Below are 27,797 nucleotides of genomic sequence, written 5' to 3'. Positions count from 1 at the left end.
CCCTTGAAAAAAAATACAGTTGTTATTCAATGTTAAATTGAGGAGGGTAGTAAATGTATGAATGCCCTGAATGGCTAAGGATGTATGGTCCAATAAAAAACTATGAACCATTCAATTGCAATATCATGGGGAATGAAGGAAAAATGATTCACTACGTTCACTTTAATAAATATAATGTCTTTACTGAACTGTAATGTATTTAAAATCTCTAGGAAGTGCCATGAATCTTTTAAAATATGAGGTTTTGATTGCAATACAGACATATTTAAAATCAACATACTTAGCTAACTGCACAAGAGAAAGACAAGGTCTTCTTGTGCCGAGAGAGGGTAAGTAAGTTTGGAGATCTGCACTGGGTCAACTGAAAAGGGAAAAGAAAACAAATACTTGGTTGTGGAATCACCACTCCATTGCTCATTTGAATGTTGATTTCCTGCTACATCAAAACTGCTGTAGGGTGGTTGAAAAAGTCTTACCTTGTCTGAATGTGAAAGTTGTTTGTTGTTCCTGTGTGCTCATAATCATGAACAGCAGCTGCAAACAGCATTGCGAAAATTTCCAGTTCTGTAAGCCAGTGCTAAAAATTAGAATACACATCAGTTAGGATGCTGCTGAAGTATTCAGCTTGTAGACATTTTCAAATCTCATTCCTCTCTTAAACATGCCGCACAGAGAATTCTAGCATAATAGGTAAGCACTTGGCTAGCTGCCACTACAAACCATGGCACTAGCAAATGATATTGCCCATTTAATGCATTCTATAAACATTGGCATTTCTTTGAAACATATATAAGCAGAAAACATATCTCTGTGACACCTTTATTAGCATCATAATCAACTCACTTTTCGTATTTTGTACATGGGCTTGGTGTTTCCCATCAATTGAGAGAATATCAAGCATCTTTATATCATGAAGCAATATTCTATGTAATGCAGAATGCACATCTGGCTTATGCAGCCTATGTGACATAAACCTAAAACATTAAACAAAATATTGCAGAATCGTTGCTACTGAAAGGATTCCACTAAATTTTAAGTAGAAAGATTTAACGTCAAGAATTTAACTTCCAAATATTTGATACCCACTTTGTACAAGTGTAAAGCGCTGGCTTCATTACTGACATGAAAATAAAAAGAAAAAAAATTGTGTAAAAAATAATGGATTGAAGCAAGTCTGAGAAATGCTATGGTAACAGTCTTTTGTATGAAATAGAAACATTAAATGCATTGCAAATTGTGAGTATTATAAATGGAATCCAAATAAGATGCAGACCACGTTCCCCACCAATTAGTGTGTGTCATCTTTGCTTAGACTCAAGAATCCTGTTTTTATAATTGCTATATCAATGTAATACTGCCTTCAATTTCCAGCAGTCTATATCCTTAATGGTTTTAATTGCCAGACTCAGTCTACCATTTTCAAGTATGTTCCAGTATAATCCCTAACTTGAGTTTATCCTAACAATGCTTAGCATTCCTCTTCATGCCTCTTTTTCCTCTTCCTGCTTCTAAAACTTGATGTAAATAAACATTAATTATGCATGCCCATATTATTGGCAGGTGCTTTCCCCTTCATCTGGCACCCCCCCCCCAAAAAAAAAGAGAGCAAAAAAAAAAAATTGAATCGTAGGGAATGACTAAAGAAATCTTTTCTTTTACTGAAACAAAAGTATTGAAATCATTGAAAACTCAGAACTGGAACTGTATTTCAAAAATAAGTTATACCTGAATTCACCCTCGAACAGAAAATGGCAAATACATTATTCTTTTCATGTAGATAATTTTTGTGTGAGTAATGAGGGATTTGGAGGCGATTATAATAACCAACATAGGACTTTGGGTGATTCAGGTCCCATATGTTTGAGTCTCAGTCTTTCAGAAAATAAGGATTCATGATCTTCTGAAAACATTTTGCACAATCTAGTAGGAATGTCTACTGCTGTTTTTGTGGTCACTACCTAACATACTGCTTATTGTATTATGGCTTTTGGAACATTTTGATACATTAGGCACTGGATTGCAATTCCCCATTATATATAAGAACATATTATGTGCTTATTTATGCCTATTTACTGGATTAAACCTACTGGACAAAGTTCTTTTACAGAGACCACCAGGGAAAAAAAATCTTTGCGTGATAGTATATGTTACTTTTTTTTACTAGAACTTTTATTACAGATATTGCAGAGTAACATATTTGTATTGAAACAATACAACAATGTCTAAGAACATAAAAGCTCTGCAAAACTTGAAAACCATAAATCTAAACAAGAAGGGGCAAATTCTATTCACTTTAAAATCAACTGTACTTTAAACTTTTAAATAATATTTTATCTTTAACAGACCAACCACACTTCTGAATCCATAACTTAACTATATATTGACTATGGTAAGACCCGCATCAATCCAGTCTTCTAAGTATTTAATAACTGCTTTTTTTCAGTCCCTAAGAATATATCCTAGCAATTTCTTGCAGTGATTTATGAATGTCTACAGCTGTTGGATGATCTAAACTGTTTTTCAACTTGTAGCAATTGCACTTTGCACCACTGAATGAATAAGTGCCATCCAAGACTGCTCAAGTGTTGTCCATCTGTAAAGAGAACTCTCCAAAAAATTGTCACACACCTTTGCCAGAGCCCATCCAACAAATCATCAAGCTCTCTTTTGACTGGATGTAACTTTGACCAGTTCCAAAAAACATGACACCAACAACCAACTTCTTCATACCTTCAACAAATGCGTTGATGTCATTGATACAATACAGTCAATATTCTCTGAGTTAAAAAAAAATGTGGTGGGACTTCCAACCAAACATATAACATTTCTGGACCAGGTGGTATATTACAGGGCACTAGATTCCCACCACCATAACTTTAATGACACTAGAACCTTGGGAAAAATCAAACATTTTTAAGTTTTTCTTGACACCATAATTATTTCTCTGAAACTGGGCATAACATTCAGTTACCTTATGTGAAGAAATTGAACACTGTCATTTGTGCTAGCATGTCTGGCTGAATTTTTGTATACAATTTCAGATTAACCTGTGCATTATTATGCCAGCATGACTAGCTATGATATTGTAAATCATTTCTTACATGTTGATTTATGACCTGTTTGAACAGAATGTTTTAAAGACTTGAACAGTGTCCTTTTACATTTCTAACTGTGCATGCTTGTAAAGATTGATTCTAAAGGCAAACTGTCTCAGACGCAAATGATCAGCAGATGTTGTCATCAGAATATTGACAGTTGCTATGTGTTACTGTCACAAGCTGAAAGACAGGAAGGAACTTATAGAAAACAGCTGTTGGTTGAATTTAAAAATATGAAATGAAAATTAGAACTGGAACAGTTAGCAGTCAGTTACAACTGTCAGTTGATCACAGATGTACTGTGCAGTAGATACCCAAAAAAGGACTCACCAAGAACTATAAGCCTACCTTTGCTCTGTTGTAGTAATTTAGTTTAGATCAAGGACAGTGTTCTTTAGGTAGTTAGGAAATTATAAGTAATCAACTAGATCAGTTAGAGTTTTTCTGAATGTTGGATCTCTATCCTACAATATCCTACAATATTGATTTTAATTTCCTGGTGATTGAGTTAGGTTTGTTTATTGTGAATTACTCTTTTATATTTTTAATAATTTTGTTCAATATTAAGTATTTTTATTAACTTACATTGTGAATGAACAATCAGTGTTTTTCTTTAGTGATTTGGGAGTGCTTATACTTGTGTTGATAACTTCCTGGGCCACTCCAAATACCTGGCTGCTTAGATCATTTGCTACTATTTGTTTTAATATCTAATTTTCATAATTGGACACCCCTTTAGATGGCCATGAAGGCACTCTGATTGTTGGCAGCATTACTGTATTATTTTGGGGAAAGGACACAGCTGGAAATCTGTGTCAGGCTTTCCCCAAAGTGTTTGGATGTATGAGATTTAATTTATTTAAATGTGAGTGTATCAGAGGTCTTGAACTGGGACACATTGCTCTGAAGTGTGTAATAAGGAGTTAGATTAGGGGTAGACAGAAGTATACAGTACAGTCTGAGGATATAGAGCATGTTCTTGTTTTGCTCTTAGGGGAAATTGTGAAATATTACTCCTGTTTAAGTGACAGCCACACAACGGAGTCAGTAGTGAGGACTGAAGCTCCTTAGTTACTGACCCAGGATATTGGGAGACATCACATTAATTGGTGGCAGTCCAATGGGATATTGTCTGGACATCACATTAATTGGTGCCAGCAGTGTGGGATTTTTAATTAGACTTCAGTAGCCTGTGGGGAGTTGTCATTAAGGTGTGCACTCTTGACAGTCTCAAAGTAAATATGCATAATCTCAGTTCAATACAATTTTATTTATTTGTATTTAGTTAGTCAGAGATAACAGCAAAGACATCAACAGAAGACTATAGCAAGCTGACAAAGAATCAATTGGCCAAGGAGTATGAAGCCAGAAGACTGGTGCATGCCAACCTGACTAAGGAAGCAATTATTTCAGCCTTAGTTGCAGCTTCAGCTCAGACCACCCATATGGAGGATATCCAGTTTGGTACTGGGGATGTGCTGCCTGCCAAGTCAGGACAGTCCACCTTTTCCTTGGAGGACTTGAGAATCCATCTATAGTTAAGTATACTGGAACTGGAGGGTAGGTAGAAACTGCACCGATGTGAATTGGAAGCCAAACGATGGGAAGTTGAGGAGAATAGATGTCTTGAACTGGAATCAGCAGAGAGACTGAGACATTCAGAAGCTGAGGCAAATGAGAGACAGTGCTGGGGTGAAGTGGAGCATCTTATTCTTTGAAAAGGTCATGGAAGAATGGAGAAGGGAATAACTGGTCCCTAGAAGCTGTAAAGGTTAGTAAGCTTTTTCCTAAATACAGGGATGGGGATGACTTTGACAGTTTTATTCGTATATCTGAGAGCATATGTAGACAGTGTGATGTTGACCATGAGCTCTGGGTTCAGCTCCTGACTTCCTTACTCCATTGTAAAGCTGTTCAGGCCATGTCAAAATTGTCTGATGTAGATTGTTTGAAATATGTTAAAGTTAAGAACTGTCTTTTAGATTGTTTTAAACTAACATCTGAAGCTTATAGGAAAAAGTTTCATGAACAAAGATGCAAGGCAGATGAAATGATACATGATTATATTGCTGAGTAAAGTACTTGCATTCACAGATGGGTGAGTGGGAGTCAGGTCACCACTTTTGAGGGACTGGCAGACCTTTCAGTGAGGGAACAAGCCCTCAGTACTTTGCATGATAACATGAAAATCTGGTTAGTTGACAGAGAGTGTAACTCTGCTGAGGAGTTGGGGGAAAAGGGGGATCTCTACTTAGCAAGCAGAGCACATATGTATAAGAAAGGGATACCCAGTGCTACACATGGATACAAGGAAACCCATGGGACAGTCTAAACCTCTGTAACAAAGTACACCAGTAACAGGGGAAACTACTAGTCCAAGTACATGGTTAGGGACTAAATGTTTCAAATGTAAACAGAGGGACCACATAGCAGTCAAATGATCAGCAAGACAAGGTGAGAAACAGAAGGTGAGGGAGCCTGCAAGTATTGATGACAAACTGCCAGTCGTAAGTTGTTTGGAAACAATAGAGGTGCCAATCTATCACCAAAATTTATTCACTAATCATAGGGGGAGTTATGTGGACATTTTCCACATCTTTCTGTCCCTGCTCTGTGAGCAATCTTTCCTGTGTTGCTGCCTTTCTCTCAGAAGAATCAGAAACATATGTTGATTTTAAGGCTTTGTCCTTAGGTTGAGCTCCTGTTGCCCAATTGCTAGTAGAAGCTTGTACATCATTAGCTTCATCAGAAGCATTAATATCCATTCTACTGTTGGAAAACAGACTTTGCAAAAAAGACAGGGAACCTTTAAATATGGTTGATGCATAGCTTGTCCATACATTTCCACTTCCAGCTACATTCAACATCCAGTAACACATAGGATTTATAACGTGAGAGCATTTACCGACTGTGGAACAAAGAATGTCATATATGTTGCAATATGTAAGAATTGCCCCAGTTTTTATATCAGAAAGGCTAATTGTTCATAGGTTCATAGGTAGGTACTAGGCTATTGGCCCTAGGGCATATATAAGCCTAGCCAAAAATGTACCCTGGCTTTCGCCACCCAAGAAAATTATTTTCCTGTGCCCCTGTCGAGCAGAGCCACAGAAGTGATCCCTGGGGTGAATTTCCTATCTCCCATCCAATCATCAAGATTTTTCTTGAAGAGTGCTAATGAGGAGCTCTGTTTGAAATATATAGGTAGTCTCTTCCAGAGTATGGGAAGTCTCTGGGACAGGAATCTGTCCCTCCAGCATGTTCTGTTTATTGTGGTGACAAGGTTTAGGTCCCTAGAGTGTGTAGCTTGGAGGGATTGGGATTTCTTTAAGTGGAGTATGTCCAACAGCTCTGGGTTTGACATAGCTTTGTATGTTAGGCAGAGATCGCCTCTGAGTAGGCCTAGTGTCAATTTAGAATTAGGATACAGGTGCATTTGAGAGATATTAAGAATAATTTTACTACTATTATGCTATCTAAACATATAATTCAGCATGTGACTCATAGCTTTTGGTTTTGGTTTTATAAATAATATATGGGAACCTGAGGAAGGTTAATCTCAAAGATTTTACTGAGCTACAGGAAGCAAGATGGGTAGCCGATTTAAGACCATGAACCTGGCTTAAAAGATATACATCCTTTAAAGCCAGTCTTCAAGAGGCGTTGACTCAAGAAATTATACTGGTTGGATACACCTTCTTTATAAACCGGAATGATTAACATGCAATTATGGATCTGAAGAAGGCCTAGCCAAAAGCACGTATCCTCCTTTTTAACCACTTTGTGTTTTAATAAAGATTCTCCGCTGTGTGGGTTTGATCTCTTTTTATTTGGATTTACCAAAATGTATATCCTATCTTAGTAGATGGTAAACAGGTTACTGCTAAGAGAAACACAGCTTTTGATATAATGATATATGAGGCCTGTGGTGGTTAGAGAACAGCAGTACTTGCTTGGACAGTCCACTCACATCAGTGCTTTGGGAGGGACCCCATTCCAATACCTTTGGCTATGGTTCGACCTGACTGGGAGGGTGGAAGACGAAGCAAGCAGGTAGGTGTGTTTGAGGATATTCCTGCAGATGTCCTGATAGGGAATGAATGTGATGATGCAGTGCCTTGTGTGGATGTAGTGAAACATAGTCAAGCTTGGAAACAGGCATGTAGGTCCGGTAGTCTGGAGTAGACCCAGATAGATCTCATATCTGAAACTGGGAATGGTGTGGTGGCTGTTTCACAGAAGGAGCTATCCTGTAGCAGTAAGTCTGAAAGTGAGCCACAGCTGCTGGGAGGTATTGATGTTCCCCTGGACATGGTGACTGCAAGAATGGAGGTGAGTGATAGTACTCAGAGTGACAGTGAGGTACAGTTATCGAAAGCTACTAACCTTCCTGAAGAAGGGGAGCTTGGGAGGGTCACAAATGTCGGGTTTAGTCAGGCTCAACTTTCAGAACCTGCATTATAAAGCTTGAGGGGAATGGCTAAGGAAATACCTAAGGCTCAAGGAAGAGGGGAGTCTGTATATGGGAACAAAGGCTTGTTGTATAAAGGGTGGACTCCTGGAGGGGGGCTAGAAGGTGTATTAGAACAGCACTTGGAAGAGACTAGAGCCTACCTTCTGCAACTTCTAGCTATAGTCCCTAATATATCTTCTGCATGTGATACTGGGGCAGAGAAGAAAGGTTTGCGCTATAAAGAGTGGACTGTAGGTAGGTAGGTAGGTGAGGTAGTGTGGCAGTTTGTATAGGCTAGAGTCTACAGTTTGCCACTTCTAGTTACAGTCCCTAATATTCCTTGTGCAGGTGATATTGAGGCAGAGAAGGAAGGTTTGCTGTATAGAAAGTAGACTGCTAAGTTAGGGCTGGAAGGTGAGGTACTGTGGCATTTGGTAGAGCCTAGAGTCTACCATCTGCCACTTCTAGCTATAGTCCCTAATATTCCTTTTGCAGGTGATAGTGATGTAGAAAAGGTGGCAAATGCTTTTCTAGAAATTTTCAGCAGGGTAGGCTTTCCATGGGAGATACTGATTGACCAATGTACCAACTTCATGTCAGACCTGCTGACCTGTTTGTGGAAGCATTGTGGGGTGAAACAAGTAATGATCACTCCTTACTATCCTCAGACTAATGGTCTTGTAGAGAGGTTAAACTCTAAATTAAAGACTATGCTATGGGCATTTGCAATCCAGTTAAAAAAGGCAAAGTTATCCATTAAACCCAGTAATTGTCAGGTAGGTATGGCAGAGACCACATACTTAGGACACAGAGTGGAGAGTGATAAGATTAGGCCAAAACATGGCAAAATGGAAGCTATTCAAGCATGGCAGTTCCTGTTACTAAAAAGAAAGTGAGAGCATTTTTGGAACAGTGGGGTACTGTGAAACATTTTTGCCCAGTTGTGGTGCAATGGCTGCACCCCTTACTGACCCAACTAGGAAAAATAAACCAGATAAGGTAGTATGGCCAGATTATGAACAGGCCTTCTAAGAATGTAAGGAGATTTTGGGAAGAAACCCTGTGTTGGCCAGCCCAGATTATATTGACGAGTTTGTTGTTCAAGTGGATGCTTTGGATTGTGAGGTGGGAGCTGTGCTCAGCCAAGTTTCCTCAGAAGGAGAAAAGCAATGCAGTGGAGTTAATAATGCCAATGGAAATGGATTGCCCAGGAGAGGAGTTGGTAGATATTCCTAGACAGACCCATGTTTCTCAAGCATAGTTTTTCAAGGGTCACTTGAAAACCATGCTGGATATGGAGGAGAGAAATGTAAAGAAATTGAACACTGTCATTTGTGCTAACATGTCTGGCCAAGGTTTTGTTTACGATTTCAGATTAACCCATGTATTATTATGCCAACATCACTAGCTATAATATTATAAATAACTTCTTACATGCTGATTTATGATCTGTTTGAACAGAATGTTTTAAAGTCTTGAACAGTGTCCTTTTATATCTCTAACTGTTCATGATGTGACGAGAGATTCTAAAGGCAAACTGTCTCAGATTCAGCTGAACAGCTGAAGATGACATTGGAATGTTGATAGTTGCTATGTGTTAACTGCCAGAAGCTGAGAGACACGAAGGTACATTTAGAACAAACAGCTGTTGGTTGAATTTAAAAATATGAAATTAAAATTAGAAATGGAGCAGTTAACAGTTACAGTTGTCAGTTGATCACAGATGTAGTGTGAAAGGATACCCCAAAAAGGACTCACTAAGAACTGTAAGCCTGCTTTTGCTTTGTTGTAGTAATTTAGTTTAGATTAGGGACAGTGTTCTTTAGTTAGTTAGGAAATTATAACTAATCAGCTAAATAAGTTAGAGTTTTTCTGAATGTTGGATCTCTGGCCGACAGTATTGATTTCATTTTCCTGGTGATTGAGTTCTGTTTGTTAATAGGGGATTGCTGTTTTATAATTTTAATCATTTTGCTCAATATTAAATATTTTTTATTAACTTAAATTTTGGTTGGGCAATCAGTGTTTTCTTTAGTGATTTGAGTGCTTATACTTGTCTTGATAACTTCCCAGGCCACTCTGAAAACCTAACTGCTTAGGTAATTTGCTACTATTTGTTTTAATATCTAATTTTCATAATTGGACACCCTTTTAGAAGGGCATGAAGACAGTCTGATTGGTGGCAGCATTACTGTATTATTTTGGGGAAGGGACACAGCTGTAAATCTGGGTCAGGCTTTCCCCGAAGTGTTTGGATGTGTGAGATTTAATTTATTTAAATGTGAGTGTATCAGAGGCCTTAAACTGGGGCACATTGCTCTTAAGTGTGTAATAAGGAGTTAGATTAGGGGTGGACAGAAGTATACAGTCCAGTCCGAGGATATAGAGCATGTTCTTGTTTTGCTCTTAGGGGAAATTGTGAAATATTAATCCTGTTTAAGTGACAGCCTCACAGTGGAGTCAGTAGTGAGGACTGAAGCTCCTTAGTTACTGACCAAGGATAGTGGGAGATGTCACGGTAATTGGTGGCAGGCTGGTGGGATATTAACTGAACATCACATTAATTGGTGGCAGTCCAATGGAATATTGTCAGGACATCACACCTTAAGTCTGCCATAACATGACTGCTGTTTGTTTAAAGGTAGCTACTTTACTGCAGTCACGGTTGTTCTCTCAGCAGGACAACTAAAATTCCCTTTAGAAGATCATTCAAGTCACTAAAGGCTAAGTAATCTCTCTGATGGATGTCAAAATTCTGCCTGCTCTGGCAGAGCAAGATGAGTTTGTGTTTAGCTCAAGGCTTTTCTTGCTATTTTAACTTCTGAAGGCTCTTTGCCATGAAATACAAATGACTCAGGTATTGTTTACCCTTTATTTCATCCAGAATAAATATGCAGGCATCACCATATCCTCTCATATATCCACGCTATTTGATTAAACTAGATCTTTGAAGCATCAAGGAAAATTTGTGAGACCTGAATCAGCTCTTTGTTTCAGAACATAGCACAACTAAGTCATTACCTGTCTGTACAAATATGCTCTCCAAAGACTCCCCAAGATGAGTTTCTTGCATCTGCATTCCATAGAGAGTATACCCACAACTGCAATGTTTTCCAATACAGCTGGCAATCTTGGACACTTAGGGCCACTAGTTCTTTGGAAGGGCCAACTTATTCCAGGTCATCCTAACACTATTATTCATTCATATTAAGGCTGCAACTACTCTCCTTAATTTTAGGAAGAAGTTGCAACCTGGATAGAGATGTAAAACCTGAAAAACATAGAATACTTCTGGAAAGATGGCTATAAGGAAAGCTGAAACCTGCTGTTCAAAGTCCTGCATCAGCATGTACCACTTCTAGATGTGAGGCCAACATCTGCCCATCATAACCATATATGCTGCAGATACCATTTGCTGAATGGTATGCACTAATGGAAACCCTAAATATTCAAATTTCTCATAATCTCACAAAAAGGGATAAAGTTCATGAAAGGGTCCTGATGGCACAAAGTTCAAAGTGAACAACTGAGATTCTACTATACTAACTTTAGAGGTGACCAGCTGCTGAAAATCCTTCAGCAACCTGAGCAGCCTTACTAAATCTTCTTCTAGGTTCCTTGAGTAGACAAGTCATCTGTGTACAAAGACAACTTGAACTTCTGATGTCCTACTGAAATACTCCTCAAAGCTGATCCATGTAATGTTACAGCCATGGCTTTCAGATACAATGTGACAATAAGGGGTGACAGCCAATGCACCCCTCATGTCCCACTCAGTAATTCTGACACTTTATACTGTTCTGTGTTAACCTCAATTCATACTCTGGATTTTGCTAGCCAGGAAAATGTCTCAGGAATACTAAATCATTCCAACACCCTTAATAAATAACTCCAGTTCACCCTATCAAGTGTCTTTTTACCATCTAAACTAAGTATCATAAGTGAGAAGCCAAAACTGAGCTCCTCATTTCAAATCTGCATGGTGTTCAGGATATAGTCAAATGCTTGATCAATGGGGGTAAATCCACATTAGTCAAGCTGCACTAACTTCTGCCTACATTTAGATAACTTTTCACTAGAATGGCCGAAACATGTTATATTCCTGATTTTCAGCCAGTACAGCTTCAAAATTAGAGAGGTAACTGTTTCCTGCCACAAACCTGGAATCTCTTCCGACTCTGTTCCCTATTCACCACTCTACACAACACTATCAATATCCACACCCCTATCCAGTATAATTCCAGTGGTATTTCATCAAGTTCTGGGGTCTTCTCCCTCTAGTAAAGTGGCTAAAGTTATGGCCAAATCATGCTCAATTGTTGGTGCCATCAAACTCTCTGCTTCCTGCAGTTCTAGTCTTGGCAGTGTCAACCACACCACATAAAAACTCTCAGATCCAGCTCCATCTCCATCATCGCTGCATCCTTGCAATCAGGGTTAACCCTATCATTAACGCTGTCACTTCCTGTGTTAAATAAAGAGCCAGCATGCCACACCTCCAGAAAGATATCTATGTTTCTGTGTTTAATGCATATACTACCGTAATCTGTTTTTGTTTCAAGGACACAAAAACAGAGGCAAATTAAACCCATACTGAACCCCCCACACCACCCCTAACTGAATATACCAACTTTGAGATCGCACTACACTAGGGAAAAGGACAGAGTTCAGCCTGGTGGCCAAGTGGTTTATTTCCCTGTAAAAAATATTGGTGATTCGTTCCTTTGGGTTATTAAGTTTTCATTACAGTCGTCTCACATTTTTCATATTCAGGTAAGTGTGATTTCAATTAAGCAAAGTAAACTCAGCTATATATAAGTGATACAAATATGGATATAAATACATACATAGATAAACAAAATCAAATTATAACATTAGCATGCTCTAATGAAAGAGTTAAATATATAATTGTTTTATTAGTTATAGGGAAAACTATTTTGGTTGTTATGACTAGCATGTACACATATGGGGTTGTCTTGTCCTCTTACCCTCACACATATGATGTCATGCAATGATAGTATAACTATTGTGACATCATCAGAGCCTGCTTCTTTCCCTGAATTTCTTACTTCTTTTTGGTGGGTTATTCCTCTTTCATCATAGATTATATCTGGAGCTATATAGCTTCTGTATGGTTTTCTTCATTCATACTCCTTCCATCTGCCCTTGATGTCCTGTGGGCTTGTGACCTGGTTGTTGTTACAAAAGATGTCTGATGACTATCTTCTATATGTTTCTGCCTTTGTCCTGCAACCTGATAGATTTTCTTTGTGCTCCTGATTATCCCTGATTATTTCTGGATTTGTCCATGATTTGTTGAGAGCTATGGGTGGGATGGCTACTCTGCAACTAATCCCATTTAACTGCCATTATCTCAACTAATTATCATTCTTTGTGACGTGACAAAGTAAGAAGGTATCAAATCATTGACAGAAGAGCAACAGTGGTTTGTTGGGTGAAATGACAGTGGTATTCTAACATATTTCGCACTGTCTCAAGGCTAAAAGAGCAATGCAATGTGAGGCAGCCTCTTCATTATTCATATTAGTTTAGTTTTATTACTTGGTACATCAATTAAATTAAGCTTTTGTTGATTTATACAACCCTCTGTGCCTGTTGCATGACAATAAAGTAGACTTTGACTGACAGTCCTATCTAAAATACTACAATGGTTACTATAGCTTTTATACATGGCATATGACTTAAATGAGTATTTGCTTTTTGGGATTTTTTTCATAACATCTACTTCCTTAACTGCTGAGTTACTTTTACTTAAATGAACTTCACTGTTTCCACATAGGCATACCTCTCAGCTTCTTACAACAAGAAATCTGGACAAAGTCATTACTAAAAGTGGGACAAGGGCCCAAAAAAAAGGACAATTTTTAAATATTGCTATTACAAACTTAGAAAGTTGATAGAATAACAGGTTTTTCATTAGCATGAATTTTCTGAAGGGTATGAAATCATTACTTTCTAACTTCAGTCTTTAATGATTTGCCAGTAATTTGCCAGGAAACCACAATTTTATGAAAAAAGGACCAAAAATATGAAGCAAAAATCTGGCCATTCTGTGAAAATCTGTACAGTTCAGAGGTATGCACATAGGTCATTATTTGCTTAGAAAAAAATGACTAAATGTACTATGGTACTCTCTGTCTAATATCACCTCTTTCATAGTTTATAAGAATGCATATGCAAGCTATGCCATAGAGGGGGACTGTGACTTGACATAGGAAACAAAGCAGTTCTTCCAGGCGTGGGTTGAAAAAAAATCACAGTATCTGTAAATGTCCTGTGTACCTTACAGGAATTAACTGTTTTTACTACCACATCCACAGCAAAATCATGTGCAACTGAATGCATACTGCTGTCTTTTTACACATGCCTTCAGAACATCTTAAGGTTATCTTTCCATACACCCCAAGCACAATGCCCCACTTTCCCACTCTCACCTGGGTAGTTGACTAATGAGACTGTGCCCCTCCTTTTGCAGCTTCCTGGATCTACCACTGTAAAGTAACTCTGACACCTTGTTTTCTGCTGTTATGACTGCTCTTTTAACCTCTTTGTTAGCCAGTTAACATTGATTTTTACCTGCTCTGTCTTTATTATTGCCCACATTTTGCTGCACTCTTTTATTTGATAACTTTTGGTACTTCTGCATTCCCCCACCAGCATTCTTTATGCATCTTATTTCCATTCCTAGCTCAGTCAAATGTCTGTTTTATACCCTTCACACATACTGTTTTGAAATGCTACCATTCTAATTTAACTGCACCTGTTTCCTCTTCTTTCTGAGGTGCTAGAGTACTGAATATTTCCTTGAACTCTTATATTTCTCTCCAGGCAGCTTCCAGGTCATAGGCCTAGTCTCTGTTGAGGCCTTCTCTTATCACTTTGTGCAGGTGATTGGTGCCACTAGTGGTTTGTGCTGTGGGCCAGCTGTTTCACTGGAAATGACTTTGCAATCTCTGACCCTATGCCAACACCCTTTCCTTTCTACAAGGAAGTCTACCTGTATTTCATGTTGGCTACTCATACGTGAATGTGTGACTTTCTGTCTTGCAGAACCATGTGCTAGCTGCTATCAAGCCATTTGCAGACAGAAGTCTAGAACAGCCTCTCATTCTTTATTCCTGTTGTCCCACCCATATGGTGCCAGTCAGCCCTCATATCTTGTTCTGTGTCTGTATAAGAGTATTCAGGTTCCCCACTCTCAACACCAATTCATGTTGTCGTGCTTTATCTAGTAGATCCAGCTGCTGCCTGAATGCATTCTTCCTTGCTATCACATCCGTTCTGTGGGGCACATGCTGAGATCATGAATATTGTCCTATCTATCACTGATTCTGATGACATCATTCACTTTCATCAGAACATTCTCTCTTTCCACAATTAACATACCATCTCTATTCTGTCTTATAAGGGAGTATAGTAACTTTTTAAGGCAGTTAATATGGCAGAATGTAAATGAGGAAGAAACACACATGACACATGCAAGACCAGGTAGTAATCATATTCAGTGTAAGTAGTCTGGGCAATAGGAAAGGGAAATGCAAGCAATGATACAGGAGAGGAGGGTGACCATTTCTTGTATCATATCAACATGCACCTATGTAAGATAGAGAAGGGAGGACACATTTAGTGGTACAATGACCTTGGAAACTCAGGAATAAGAGGGGAGGCATGGATGGGCAGTAGCCATATGTGTAAAGAACGGCATCAAATGCAAGGTAAGAGTGGAGGAGGGACCACCCATGAAGGAAGTAAAGAAGACAGAATGGCTAAAACTTGGGGTCAGTAATATGACTATGGCAATTAAGGTAGTGGAAGCAAGCAGTGCCTCTGGATTTATTTAGTGCATTGGCCCCAAAATATGTTAAGGGAGGAGGATGAGAGAGTTGGCGAGAGAATAATGAAGTAAGGTAACTGTAAAATAGTTAAAATCATGTTGATTTGAATCCACACTGGGTGATTCCAAACTCTTAAGCTGAAAAAATGGTGGGAGTTGATTAAGGGCATGAAACATACTGGGTTCATGTAAAAAGTATGGAATTGTATCAGAAAGAACATACTTCTAGATATAAATTTAAGGAAGGTGGGGGGGAAAGGTTCAGGTATTAAAGGATGACCATTTGAAGGCACTGCTATTCAGCAGTGATCAAGTTACTGTGTGGCTTAGTGGGGGTGTTATAATACAAAAATAAAAATGATGCTGTAGAATTTAAGGATAATGGCTTATTGATTTATGCTAGGTTAGCTGAATGGTAAAAGAAGATTTTGGTGTTTGAGGGGAAAACTGAAGTATTGAAAAAGCTATGGGAGTAGGTCAGCAATGGATAACTTGGTTTCAGGAACAAGGGTTTAAGGAAGAAATATCTTCTAAATCATCATCCTCTGCTCAGCATCCAGGAGACAAAATACAAACTTTAAATACCTCTCTGTTTCTGAAGGTGGTGAGAGCCCCCTTAATTAAAGAATCTGAGTGAGGTAATTTCCAATAGTAAATTGATTTTGCTAGGCGGGGAAATGGCCACTAATGGGGCATTTAACCTCTTCTCTACTGCCTTGTTGCCACCTAAAATACTGGGATCTACTCAGATTCACATGATGCAAAAATGGCCTATCCAGCCTGCAGAAGCTTCCCTTTCTTCTCCCACTCCTTTGGTCCAGACATTCATTTCAGACATGGACACCATCAAAAAGGATACAAATGTTTCAGATTACAGCAGAAAGAGAGGGTTTGCAAAAGGAGTTAGAAAGAGGAAGAAAAGAGGAGACAGCCTTGGACAAGCTGACTGAAGACATACCTCAGCCTTCAAAAAGGAAAGTGACAGGAAGATGTCATGGTAGTAATACAGTGATGTAATGAAGTAACTATGGTACTAGTGCAGGGATGTCAATAAGTAAGGATGGTAGTAGTACAGGGATGTCATAAAGTAACTATGGTAGTAGTACAGGGATGGCATGAAGTAACTATGGTAGAAGTACAGGGATGTCATGAAGTAACTATGATACTAGTACAGGGATGTCATAAAGTAACTATGGTAGTAGTACAGGGCTGTCATGAAGTAACTATGGTAGTAGTACAGAGATGGCATGAATTGACTAGGGCAGTAGTACAGGGTTGTCATGAAGTAACTATGGTAGTACAGGGATGTCATGAAGTAAGGATGGTAGTAGTAAAGGGATGTCATGAAATAACTATGGTAGTAGTACAGGGATGGCATGAATTAACTATGGTAATAGTACAGGGTTGTCATGATGTAACTATGGTAGTAGTACAGAAATGGCATGAATTAACTATGGAAGTAGTACAGGGCTGTCATGAAGTAACTATGGTAGTAGTACAGGGATCTCATGAAGTAACTATGGTAGTAGTACAGGGATCTCATGAAGTAACTATAGTAGTAGTAAAGAGATGGCATGAATTAACTATGGTAGTAGTACAGGGTTGTCATGAAGTAACTATGGTAGTAGTACAAGGTTCTAATGAAGTAACTATGGTAGTAGTACAGCGACGGCATGAAGTAAAGATGGTAGTATTACAGGGATGTCATGAATTAACTATGGTAGTAGTACAGGGATGGCATGAATTAATGTTGGTAGTAGTACAGGGATGTCATGAAGTAAGGGTGGTAGCAGTACAGGGATGTCAAGAAATAACTATGGTGGTAGTAGTACAGGGATGGCATGAATTAACTATGGTAGTAGTACGGGGATGGCATGAATTAACTATGGTAGTAGTACAGGGTTGTCCTGAAGTAACTATGGTAGTAGTACAGGCATCTCATAAAGTAACAATGGTAGTAGTACAGAGATGGCATGAATTAACTATGGTAGTACAGGGATGTCATGAAGTAAGGGTGGCAATAGTTCAGGGATGGCATGAATTAACTATGGTAGTAGTACAGAGATGGCATGAATTAACTATGGTAGTAGTACAGGGTTGTCATGAAGTAACTATGGTAGAAGTACAGGGATCTCATGACGTAACTATAGTAGTAGTACAGAGATGGCATGAAATAACTATGGTAGTAGTACAGGGATGGCATGAAGTAACTATGGTAGTAGTACAGGGATGTCATGAAGTAAGGATGGTACTAGTACAGGGATGTCATGAAGTAACTATGGTAGTAGTACAGAGATGGCATGAATCATGAAGTAAGGATGGTAGTAGTACAGCGATGTCATGAAGTAACTGTGGTAGTAGTACAGGGCTGTCATGAAGTAACTATGGTAGAAGTACAGGGATCTCATGACGTAACTATAGTAGTAGTACAGAGATGGCATGAAATAACTATGGTAGTAGTACAGGGATGGCATGAAGTAACTATGGTAGTAGTACAGGGATGTCATGAAGTAAGGATGGTACTAGTACAGGGATGTCATGAAGTAACTGTGGTAGTAGTACAGGGATGGCATGAAGTAAAGCTGGTAGCAGTACAGGGATGTCATGAAGTAACTATGGTGGTAGTAGAACAAGGATGGCATGAATTAACTATGGTAGTAGTACAGGGATGGCATGAATTAACTATGCTAGTAGTACAGGGATGACATGAATTAACTATGGTAATAGTACAGGGTTGTCATGAAGTAACTATGGTAGTAGTACAGGGATGTCATGAAGTAAGGGTGGTAGTAGTACAGGGATGTCATGAAGTAACTGTGGTGGTAGTAGTACAGGGATGGCATGAATTAACTATGGTAATAGTACAGGGTTGTCATGAAGTAAGGATGGTAGTAGTACAGCGATGTCATGAAGTAACTGTGGTAGTAGTACAGGGATGGCATGAAGTAAAGCTGGTAGCAGTACAGGGATGTCATGAAGTAACTATGGTGGTAGTAGAACAAGGATGGCATGAATTAACTATGGTAGTAGTACAGGGATGGCATGAATTAACTATGCTAGTAGTACAGGGATGGCATGAAGTAACTATTGTAGTAGTAGTACAGGGATGACATGAATTAACTATGGTAATAGTACAGGGTTGTCATGAAGTAACTATGGTAGTAGTACAGGGATGTCATGAAGTAAGGGTGGTAGTAGTACAGGGATGTCATGAAGTAACTATGGTAGTAGTACAGGGATGGCATGAATTAACTATGGTAATAGTACAGGGTTGTCATGAAGTAACTATGGTAGTAGTACAGAAATGACATGAATTAACTATGGTAGTAGTACAGGGCTATCATGAAGTAACTATGGTAGTAGTACAGGGATGTCATGAAGTAAGGGTGGTAGTAGAACAGGGATGTCATGAAGTAACTATGGTAGTAGTACAGGGAGGGCATGAAGTAACTATGGTAGTAGTACAGGGATGGCATGAAGTAACTATGGTAATAGTAAAGGGTTGTCATGAAGTAACTATGGTAGTAGTACAGGGATGTCATGAAGTAAGGGTGGTAGTAGTACAGGGATGTCATGAAGTAACTATGGTGGTAGTAGTACAAGGATGGCATTAATTAACTATGGTAATAGTACAGGGATGTCATGAAGTAAGGGTGGTAGTAATACAGGGATGTCATGAAGTAATTATGGTAATAGTACAGGGATGGCATGAATTAACTATGGTAATAGTACAGGGTTGTCATGAAGTAACTACGGTAGTAGTACAGGGATGTCATGAAGTAAGGGTGGTAGTAGAACAGGGATGTCATGAAATAACTATGGTAGGAGTACAGGGATGTCATGAAGTAAGGATGGTAGTAGTACAGGGATAGCATAGAAGTGCATTAATACCAGAGTGGAAATGTGGAAGTGGACAGAGAACTATGTGACTTAATGGAGGAAAAGGAATAAAGACAGATGGGCTTCCTAATAGAGTACTCAGGAATCTAGCTAGTGTTTCCCAATGAAGATTTTCAACAGGTTACATATCAGTGAGGAAGTACTTTAGAATTAAAAGATAGCAGGAGTGGCAGGCACATTTATAATTGATAGGAACAGAAAAAAAAAACACACACACAGCCGAGTTCCTGACCAGAAGAATTGGGTCTCCCACTAAAATTGTTTTATGCCAAAAATACAGAGTAACTTGAATGACAAGCACCAGAAGGCACAGTGCACATGGCTTTGGCTTCGTCCCACAGAGGGGGCAGTTTTGATAGCACTGCATTGTGGTTGGAGGAAGGCACACTCATTGATGTGTTGACAGGTTGGATGGTATTACCAAAGGAAGCCACTACTTTAGTGCTGCATAGGGCGATCCTTGAACCAGTACTTTTCAAAGTATTAATTTCTGAAATATTTGACACAGATAACAGGATCAGTAGCTGCATTGAGGACACAAAAATAGTTGTATGTGTGGAAGATAGACTGAAGACCTAGCGATGACATGATAAGGCTGACCAAATGAGTAGTAGATAGCAGTTAACATTCAGTTTAGACAAATATAATGTCCTTTTCCTGGGTCACAGCATGGCTAATATCTGCTATTAGTTGACACTTTGGAAAGGCTGAGGTGGTGACAGCAGAACAGGGAAAACCCTGTGTGTGAGGGGGGGGCAGGTGCTGATATGCTGATAATACCTTGACTGAATTACCAGAAGAAAGTAAGAGGCCAATGAGATGAGCAGGAGGAATGCTAGTGAATAAGCTTGGGGGGGGGGGTAGACTCCTGAAGCAAAGAAATGATACTACACAAAGGCCAAAAAGTAATGGTTCTACTGAACTTGATCTTTGTTATGCCTCACCCTGAGTCCTGTACAACTTTACAGGTCATAAAAATAGATACATTGAGTCTGGCACACTTTTACGGATCATAAAAAGAGACACCTTGAGTCTTGCCCAGTTTTGCAGGACATTTAGAGACACAGACTTATACTTCTTAGATGTGGATGAGCACAATCTCTGTTGAGATCCACTTCAAGAATGAGATATAAATCATTAATAATTAGTTTCTTTGAGATTGTAGCTATTGTTATTACATGTCTGCTGTACCAAAGGATTCATTTTGGTCTTGTTATTTCTACAATGATTTTTCTGCATCATTTCATTTATAGTACTGGAGGTCTGTGTTAAGATGTGACATGTACCACCACCCCTTCATACACTCCCACGCATGTAATATAAGCAGATTATAAAACACCTGTGCTCTATTAGTGGTACACCAGAGAAGAATGAGGCTTCCCTGACATCGAGAAAGGGTACATTTGAAGTGGGGTTTAGTTAGTGTATGAGGTACCTCTCTTCCTGAAGTGCAGTGACCACAGAGTTCATTATATTAAGTAGTGGACTCATGAGGGTAGATCTTCTTGCGTAGGGGATTAAGATCGTTATCATATTAAAAATGTGAGTCTAACGTCTGCTTTAAATTGTCCAAACAAATGCATGCATGAGATTTCCAATTTAAATTCATTTCATAAATTCAATTAAAATGCAAACTTGTTCCATTTGTAGTTGTAGCACAGTGCCCACTCACTACCCCATTTCCTACTTCAAATCTGAGACATTATTACTTGCTATAGCAACAAAATGCAGCTTTCATTTGCTGTCTGCATTGCTTCTGCGGTTGTTGAGTGTTGTATGTGGAAGAAAATAGTCCAAAATATAGAAGATCGGTGTGCAGGAGCACAATAGATAAAGTGTTTGGTTTCATTGCTAAGTGTTGTATTAACGGGTAGATAGAGTTATGGAAAATTAATACTTTTGAGCATAAAGCATGACATAGACTAATAAAGAATGCATCAAGCCAAGGCTATACTATTCAAATAGTTAACACAGAGACATTGCAGCACAACATACACTATTACTGTGGGTGATACAATGATAAATTGAACAACCTGTCACCTGACAGCAAAAGATTCTCCAGTTTATTTTTCCACTGGGGAGTCTACTGTGGCAAGCTTTCATGTCCTGGTGTGCTCATGTAGATTTTCTCTGGGTACGGTGGTTTCCTTGCACAGCTGAAAGACTTGTGGTAGGTTGATTGGTGACTGTAAACTGCCTGTGGGTATGTGTCCATGTGTGCGTGTATGTGTGTGTGTGTGTGTGTATGTGTGTGTGTGTGTGCGTGTGTGTGTGTGTGTGCGTGTCTGTGTGTGTGTATCTGTGTGTCTGTGTGTCTGCCAATGATCTTCCTTTCTGTAATTGCTGCTTTGATGGGGCTGTTCTCAGAGTCAGATGAGACTCATCAGCACTGGATGAATAGAATATTACTTCTTTAATGCACTCACAGATTTATAAATGAGTCTTCCGTATGAGGTATGCCTCTATAATCCTTGCCCTGCCTTTGTATTTTTCCTTATGCCTTTTGCTGTTCCTATGCACAAAGATTTATAGGTTTTCATACCCCCTCAATGATGTCAAGCTGTTTAGCATTACTCTTTATAGTATTAATATATCCTATTAGTAACAAAATCCACAGATAAAGCAACTCATATGTACAGCTTGGAAAGCTGAAGATAGGTTTTAAGTTTGGGGCACCGTTCTGTACACAGCAGAAGCCCTCATGCAATGTTTCTGCTGTGCCAGGATTTGTTACGGCTGTTAAAACATATAATTATAAAATATAAAAAACATATAAAAAATATAACTATATTATTCTGAAGTTTTCTTCTGTTTTAATTATACATGCTTGACTTTCTGAAATGTCTTATAAACAGAGAGCTTGAAGTACATTGATGGGGAGGGTACTGATTTGATGTAATTTGAAGACCAGTATTCTGTAGCTTGCAAATATTTTGTCATATCTTGCTGGCATCCATAAAAAAGTTATTCTGTTAAAGTAGCATGCCTTAAGCATAAACTTACATTAAAGTTATATTAAAATTGAACCCTGCAGTGAAACTTGTACCAACGTGCAGCTGTAACTGGCCCAACATGAAGGCAAACTCACAGAATGAGATCGTCATGCTGCTGCCTGTGAAGACTGTTCAAGCTTCGGGTGAGGATACACGGTGCACAAGGACATTATAATAACAGAAAGCAACCCGTTGGCAAAACTGGGCAGCAGGCTATATAAATAGCAGCTTTGGAAGGATTAATGCATACTTTTCCACCATTCTTTCAGGTTCAGTGACATCATCTCTTCCAATATTTCTACTTCTTTTCCTTATAAATATTGCATGCCTGCTATTACCACAAGGTTCTTCAAGTGTGGCTGTCCACTCTAGAGAATCAAAGGAGCAGTGTCCGTATAAATTATGTATCGGATGACATTTCATGGGCCTTATGCAAATATTCATGCACTGAGACTACTGCACTAGCCATACTCTGCTTATGCTTACCAAAATACTCAATGTGACATTACGCTGATTAAAAATGAAAGAAAATAGATAGGAAATAAACTTTTTATGAAAGAAGAAAAGAAAGAAAAAGAAAGAAAAAAAAAAAACAACAAACAAAGCAGTTTCTGTGTTAGAGAAACTGATACTTGAACAATTATTGTCTCTACCTTTACTATATGGAGTGCTCTAATCTGTTCAACAGATAGGACTAAAATATGCAGATGTAAATGACCCACTGTCTTGTTCAGTGTCACTATCAAAAATGTATGGAATATGCTACTTAAAAGCAATTCATTGTGGTTTTAAGTTGTATATTTTCTTACAGACAAAAATAGTTTTCTTGTGCAGCAACAATCTGTTCATTTCTATGCCATCCTTCAAATGATAATAAAATAACATGACCCTTTCAGCCAGATGGAATCAACATATATTAACCAAGGTGAAAGCTTTTAGTGCTGGGCCAAATGTGAAAGCATTTTTCATTTAGTAGTAATGCCTAGACATAAATGTTTCAAATTTTAGTAAAAGACCTGAAAGAACACTCAAGGCTGAAAATGAAATAAATATTCATGTGGCATTCTTGTTCACAGGGCTTGAGGCAGACAAACATAAAATATCTTTGGGAAATATTGACAATCTTCTTTGTTCTGCAGCACAAGAAATTTGTACATTTCATTTTAAGTCTGCTTTCTGCTGTAAATAACATTTCTATTTGAGATGTGTGCTGCAGTAACACAGTCAAAGACAGCATTCATTTCAGAATGCTTAATAGTCGTTCCAACTTCAGCATCAAACCTTTGTTAAAGATATATATATGCACCTGTTTCAAATAATTTTTAAACTGCAAACTTCTGATAAAACATGGTCCAGCAGGAAATGGAGTTTCACATGTGAATATCTTCTTTCTGCCTTTTGACAAATAATAAAAGATGGAAGGAAAACTTAATTTCACTGAAATTCATGTTCTTTAACAAAGTTTTGAAGTGTAGAGATGGCATTTATTTTTGTCTACACAGTTTCAGATTAGGCATCTTTGAAAAAATAGATCAGTCATTACCAAAAGTAAGTAAGAACAAGCTGGAAAACAAGAGATTACACATACAACCAAATTCAAAATGAAAACAAAATGTATAAATATCATATTTTATTGCATGAGTAAAGATAAAATATATAATTTGTTAGTAATTAAAAGAAAATACAGTTTACATATTTGCATGTTTACTTTTCGATTAGGGTATACCATAAAAGAGCCTTTGTAGCATGACTGGTGGTTGAAAAGCATTACAACCATGCTATCAAAAATAAAACACACACACTCTTTCATTTGTATACTTTTCCCTTGGCATATTAGAATAAATAAATAAATCCAAATCTACAGTTCTTATATTTTGATAGCTGTTCTGAATAAGAATCGTGTATAATACAACCTAGGTAGCTATGCCTGAGATCCTGAACACATATACATACGTATGATGCTATTTAAGATATAACAACAAATAATAGTCATCCACGCTATCGCATACTTACTTCTCCCATAAACTAAAAAGGTAAAAACGAAACAAACAAACTGCTGAATACACTTGAATAATCCCAATGACGAAAAAAGCAGGACACATTAGTTCACTCTATCGATATCTGAAGAAGTCTTTGAATATACAAGATGAAAAGTGCTTTATGTATACTGTGTCTTCATTTTATATTAAATCGATAGAGTGAACTACTGTGTCCTGCTTTTTTTCTCCCATAAACCACACAAGCCAGATTTAAATCCATCAAGTATTTAGGTGTTTTGAATGTGAACAGCATTTTGTTTGTTAATGTGAAACTGAATATGTTATCTAATTTAGATTCTAGATGGATTTTGCACAACTATCTATAACTAACATGGTGCACTTTAATGGGTGTTGAAATAACCTGGTTTTCCCATCTTTTTTATTTTACAAATGAAAAAGGCTGTTCCTAATATATGAAAAAAAAATCCTCTCCTCAGAATTTGTTGAGGGGAAAATGTCAAATTGATATAAGCATATGTATGCTCCCATACAGTCCTATACTGATCACCACATACATATTCCCTGAGCATCACCTGCCCCAGTCACAAGATACCAAGGATCAAAATGCTGATGACTGCCACTGGAATTCACTTCTCGTATGGTTTCTGTGTGTGTGTGTGTGTGTGTGTGTGTGTGTGTGTGTGTGTGTGTGTGTGTGTGTGTGTGAGTGTGTGTGTGTCTGAAATGGTCCTCTGGTTTTGGGAGTATTATCCCTCTTTTATCGTTGTACATCTGCAGAGTTAATATTTATACATTTGAGGACTGTGAGGGGCTTGCCTGCACACTGGAATGCAGCAGGGTTGCTCATCTGCAAAAATGCTTACAGTTTGAGTTGTTGCCCTTGTGTGTTTCAGGTAGTTGCATTTTATGATGTGATTTGCAGGCTTTTTGCCATTTGGGGTATCATAGCAGAACCACATACTTAATATGAACTCTTTGAAAAAAATGACTAATTTCAGCTAGTCAATAGAGACTGGCTACTGGGGACTGTGTGTGTGCTAAATTGGTATTCTACCACTCTACAGTACCTGTCTTGTAGTAACATGCTATAAGCCAGTCTAAGCATGTTCAGTAGAATTGCCACAAACCTAAGGGATAACTTTCACTTTTATGTCTGCAGAATTAGAGACCACCTCTACGTATAGCTGCATGCTCATAAAGTGGAAAAAGGTGGCAAATGTTTGGGGATGCACACTTATGCTACTACCAGCTTTTGATTCTAGAGTATAAATGTCTGTCTTTGAACTCAAACCAAAGAGGTCTAACATCTAAATTGTATAGTAACCAGTTCATAAGTCTTAAAGTCAACAATCATACATATACGTGTATATATATATATATATATATATATATATATATATATATATATATATATATATACACACACACACACACACACACACACACATACATATATATATATATATATATATATATATATATATATATATATATATATATATATATATATATATATATAGGAACACTACATAATCTCAAAAGTTTGAAATACTGAATTTCAATAGCAGAAAACCCCAAACTACCGAAAGACCAGAAGCGCGAATTTCAAAATTCCGACTATCAGGAGTTTGAAATTCGTGCTTCTGGTGTTGCGGTATGGTGGAAGGGCAAGTAAGTATTTCTGTTTAACTGTGTTGGTTAGAGGTTTAGTGTGTAAGTGTGTGTAGTGAGTGTGATGTATGTGTGTGAGGGGGATGTAGGAGTGTGCTGGTGTATTCATGTGTTTGTCTGCATAGTGCGACCTTGGAGTTAGAATATTTAAGTAGGGGTTTGTGGGAGGCACAGCCCCCCACATGGGGGTGCAGAGGGGCTTGCCCCCTATTTGTCTGTAGGTTAGGTTTGTGTGTTTGTGTTTTGGGGGAAGGTGTGTGTATGTGTCTGTGTGTGGTGTATGTTGTGTGTAGTTTTAGGTAGTTTGAATTTCGCGGTTTTGGTTTTTTGGTATTGTAGTGTTTTGGGTGTTTGGTCTCAGGATTTTGGGCATCGGTAGAGTGAGTGTCCGGTATTTAATAGTGGTTCCATATATATTATATCCAGTATTTCAAGTTGCAGGATTATTTGCTAATATATATCCAATTTGCTAACAAGGGTAGTCCAACTGGGCTAACTGTCCCTGGAAGAAAAGCTCTACATTTCAGTTACAATACAAAAGCAGCAACTGCAACAATCACAATTGTTAGCAAGAGAACATAGTTTACATAATAACATTAAGCATTATGATTATAGCATGTAAAAGCAAGTATTTTACAGTCAGTGGATGAGAAAAGCCATATATGTGTCATGTTACTTTTTTAGTCATTAACACTGCTGAATGTGAAAAGACCATCCACAAACACACTTATTGATCATTAATTAAAATGAAAAATTCACTGCAATTGTGAATTATCTTAAAGATACATATACATTTCTTATAAAATGCATTGTAAAAACAGTAAAATAAAATCTAAGACATAAATCTAACTAACATATAATAATGTAATACATAAACTGCCTGTACTTAAATATTAACAGTCATGTTTTAAATAGCATTCTGAATAAGTTATTATTTTTAGAATTAAAGCGCTAAATACATTTATAACTTGGTTTGCTGTTTTTTTTTTTTTTTTTTTTTTTGTATTGCTGAGATTCACTGAGCCTGTTTTTTCCTGTTTTTGTTTCTTTTGTGAAAAGAGCATCTTATCACATAGAATGTAAAAACTGCAAAAAAACTTAATGTTCTTAGGGGTCATTTGCATATATCCCATGGGCCTCCATTACAAGAAGTTTAAGGTATTACACAGTGAAAAGCCTAGCTGGGCTACATTTTTCTTGTGGTTTGCACTGAGTGGTTTATCTGTGTGACCATTTTGTCCTTTGGTTTGAACATGCAAAATGAAGAACGTTCTGTCCAAGAAGTACAAGAAAGATAAGTAACTATCAAAGAAATGGGAGTAAGGAACAGAAGGGTAGGGAATAATACAGGAATGTGAGAGTAAAATACAAGGGTTTAGCTTAAAGGCTTTATAGTGTTTTACTTTTGTGTAAAGATGAAAAGGTATTAGTTGCTGAAAAGAAAATGTAGACAAGAAGTACATTAGTACATATTTCCAGAACAGCTATTAAATAATAGTATTACAGAGTAAAGAAGAGACTGCTATGAAGTATGATGGTGGTATGGGTAAGTCAGATAAAGGGAAATAATGGGGGTAGAGATGGCAGGAATATGCAACTGCTCCATCTTGGTGATCCTAGGGAGAAGGAGACAGCTGTGGCTCGCTCTTTGGGTTACACCTACAGGAGGCACTAGCTGCTACAGTCAAGGAGCATGGCCTGCAAAGCAAATGCCCCTCTACAACCTCAGGGGCCTGGGAAGTCAGTTTGTATCAAGGCAACATTTAAATGCAGCTCAGTAAGAGCCAGTGGGGGTTGCTCCAAGGTGGCCTATACTGCTCCATCAGA

The 27,797-nt window shown here is 38.0% G+C and overlaps 1 protein-coding gene across 2 annotated transcripts in view; it reads right to left on the bottom strand.

The window, feature by feature from the left end:
- LOC122796397 (calcium/calmodulin-dependent 3',5'-cyclic nucleotide phosphodiesterase 1C-like) overlaps positions 1–27,797 on the bottom strand; it is a 2,375,955-nt gene that overhangs the window by 656,711 nt on the left and 1,691,447 nt on the right. For both annotated transcript variants that reach the window (XM_044064848.1, XM_044064849.1), the window contains exon 8: positions 477–577. In XM_044064848.1, coding sequence (XP_043920783.1) covers positions 477–577 — 101 coding nt within the window. The remainder of the gene's footprint in view (positions 1–476; positions 578–27,797) is intronic.

This window comes from Protopterus annectens, chromosome 3.part0, assembly GCF_019279795.1.
Source record: "Protopterus annectens isolate FY-2018-M chromosome 3.part0, PAN1.0, whole genome shotgun sequence".
Taxonomy (NCBI): domain Eukaryota; kingdom Metazoa; phylum Chordata; order Ceratodontiformes; family Protopteridae; genus Protopterus; species Protopterus annectens.
The sequence above is the reverse complement of the archived record's forward strand: the minus strand, read 5'-3'. Positions and strand labels throughout refer to the sequence as shown.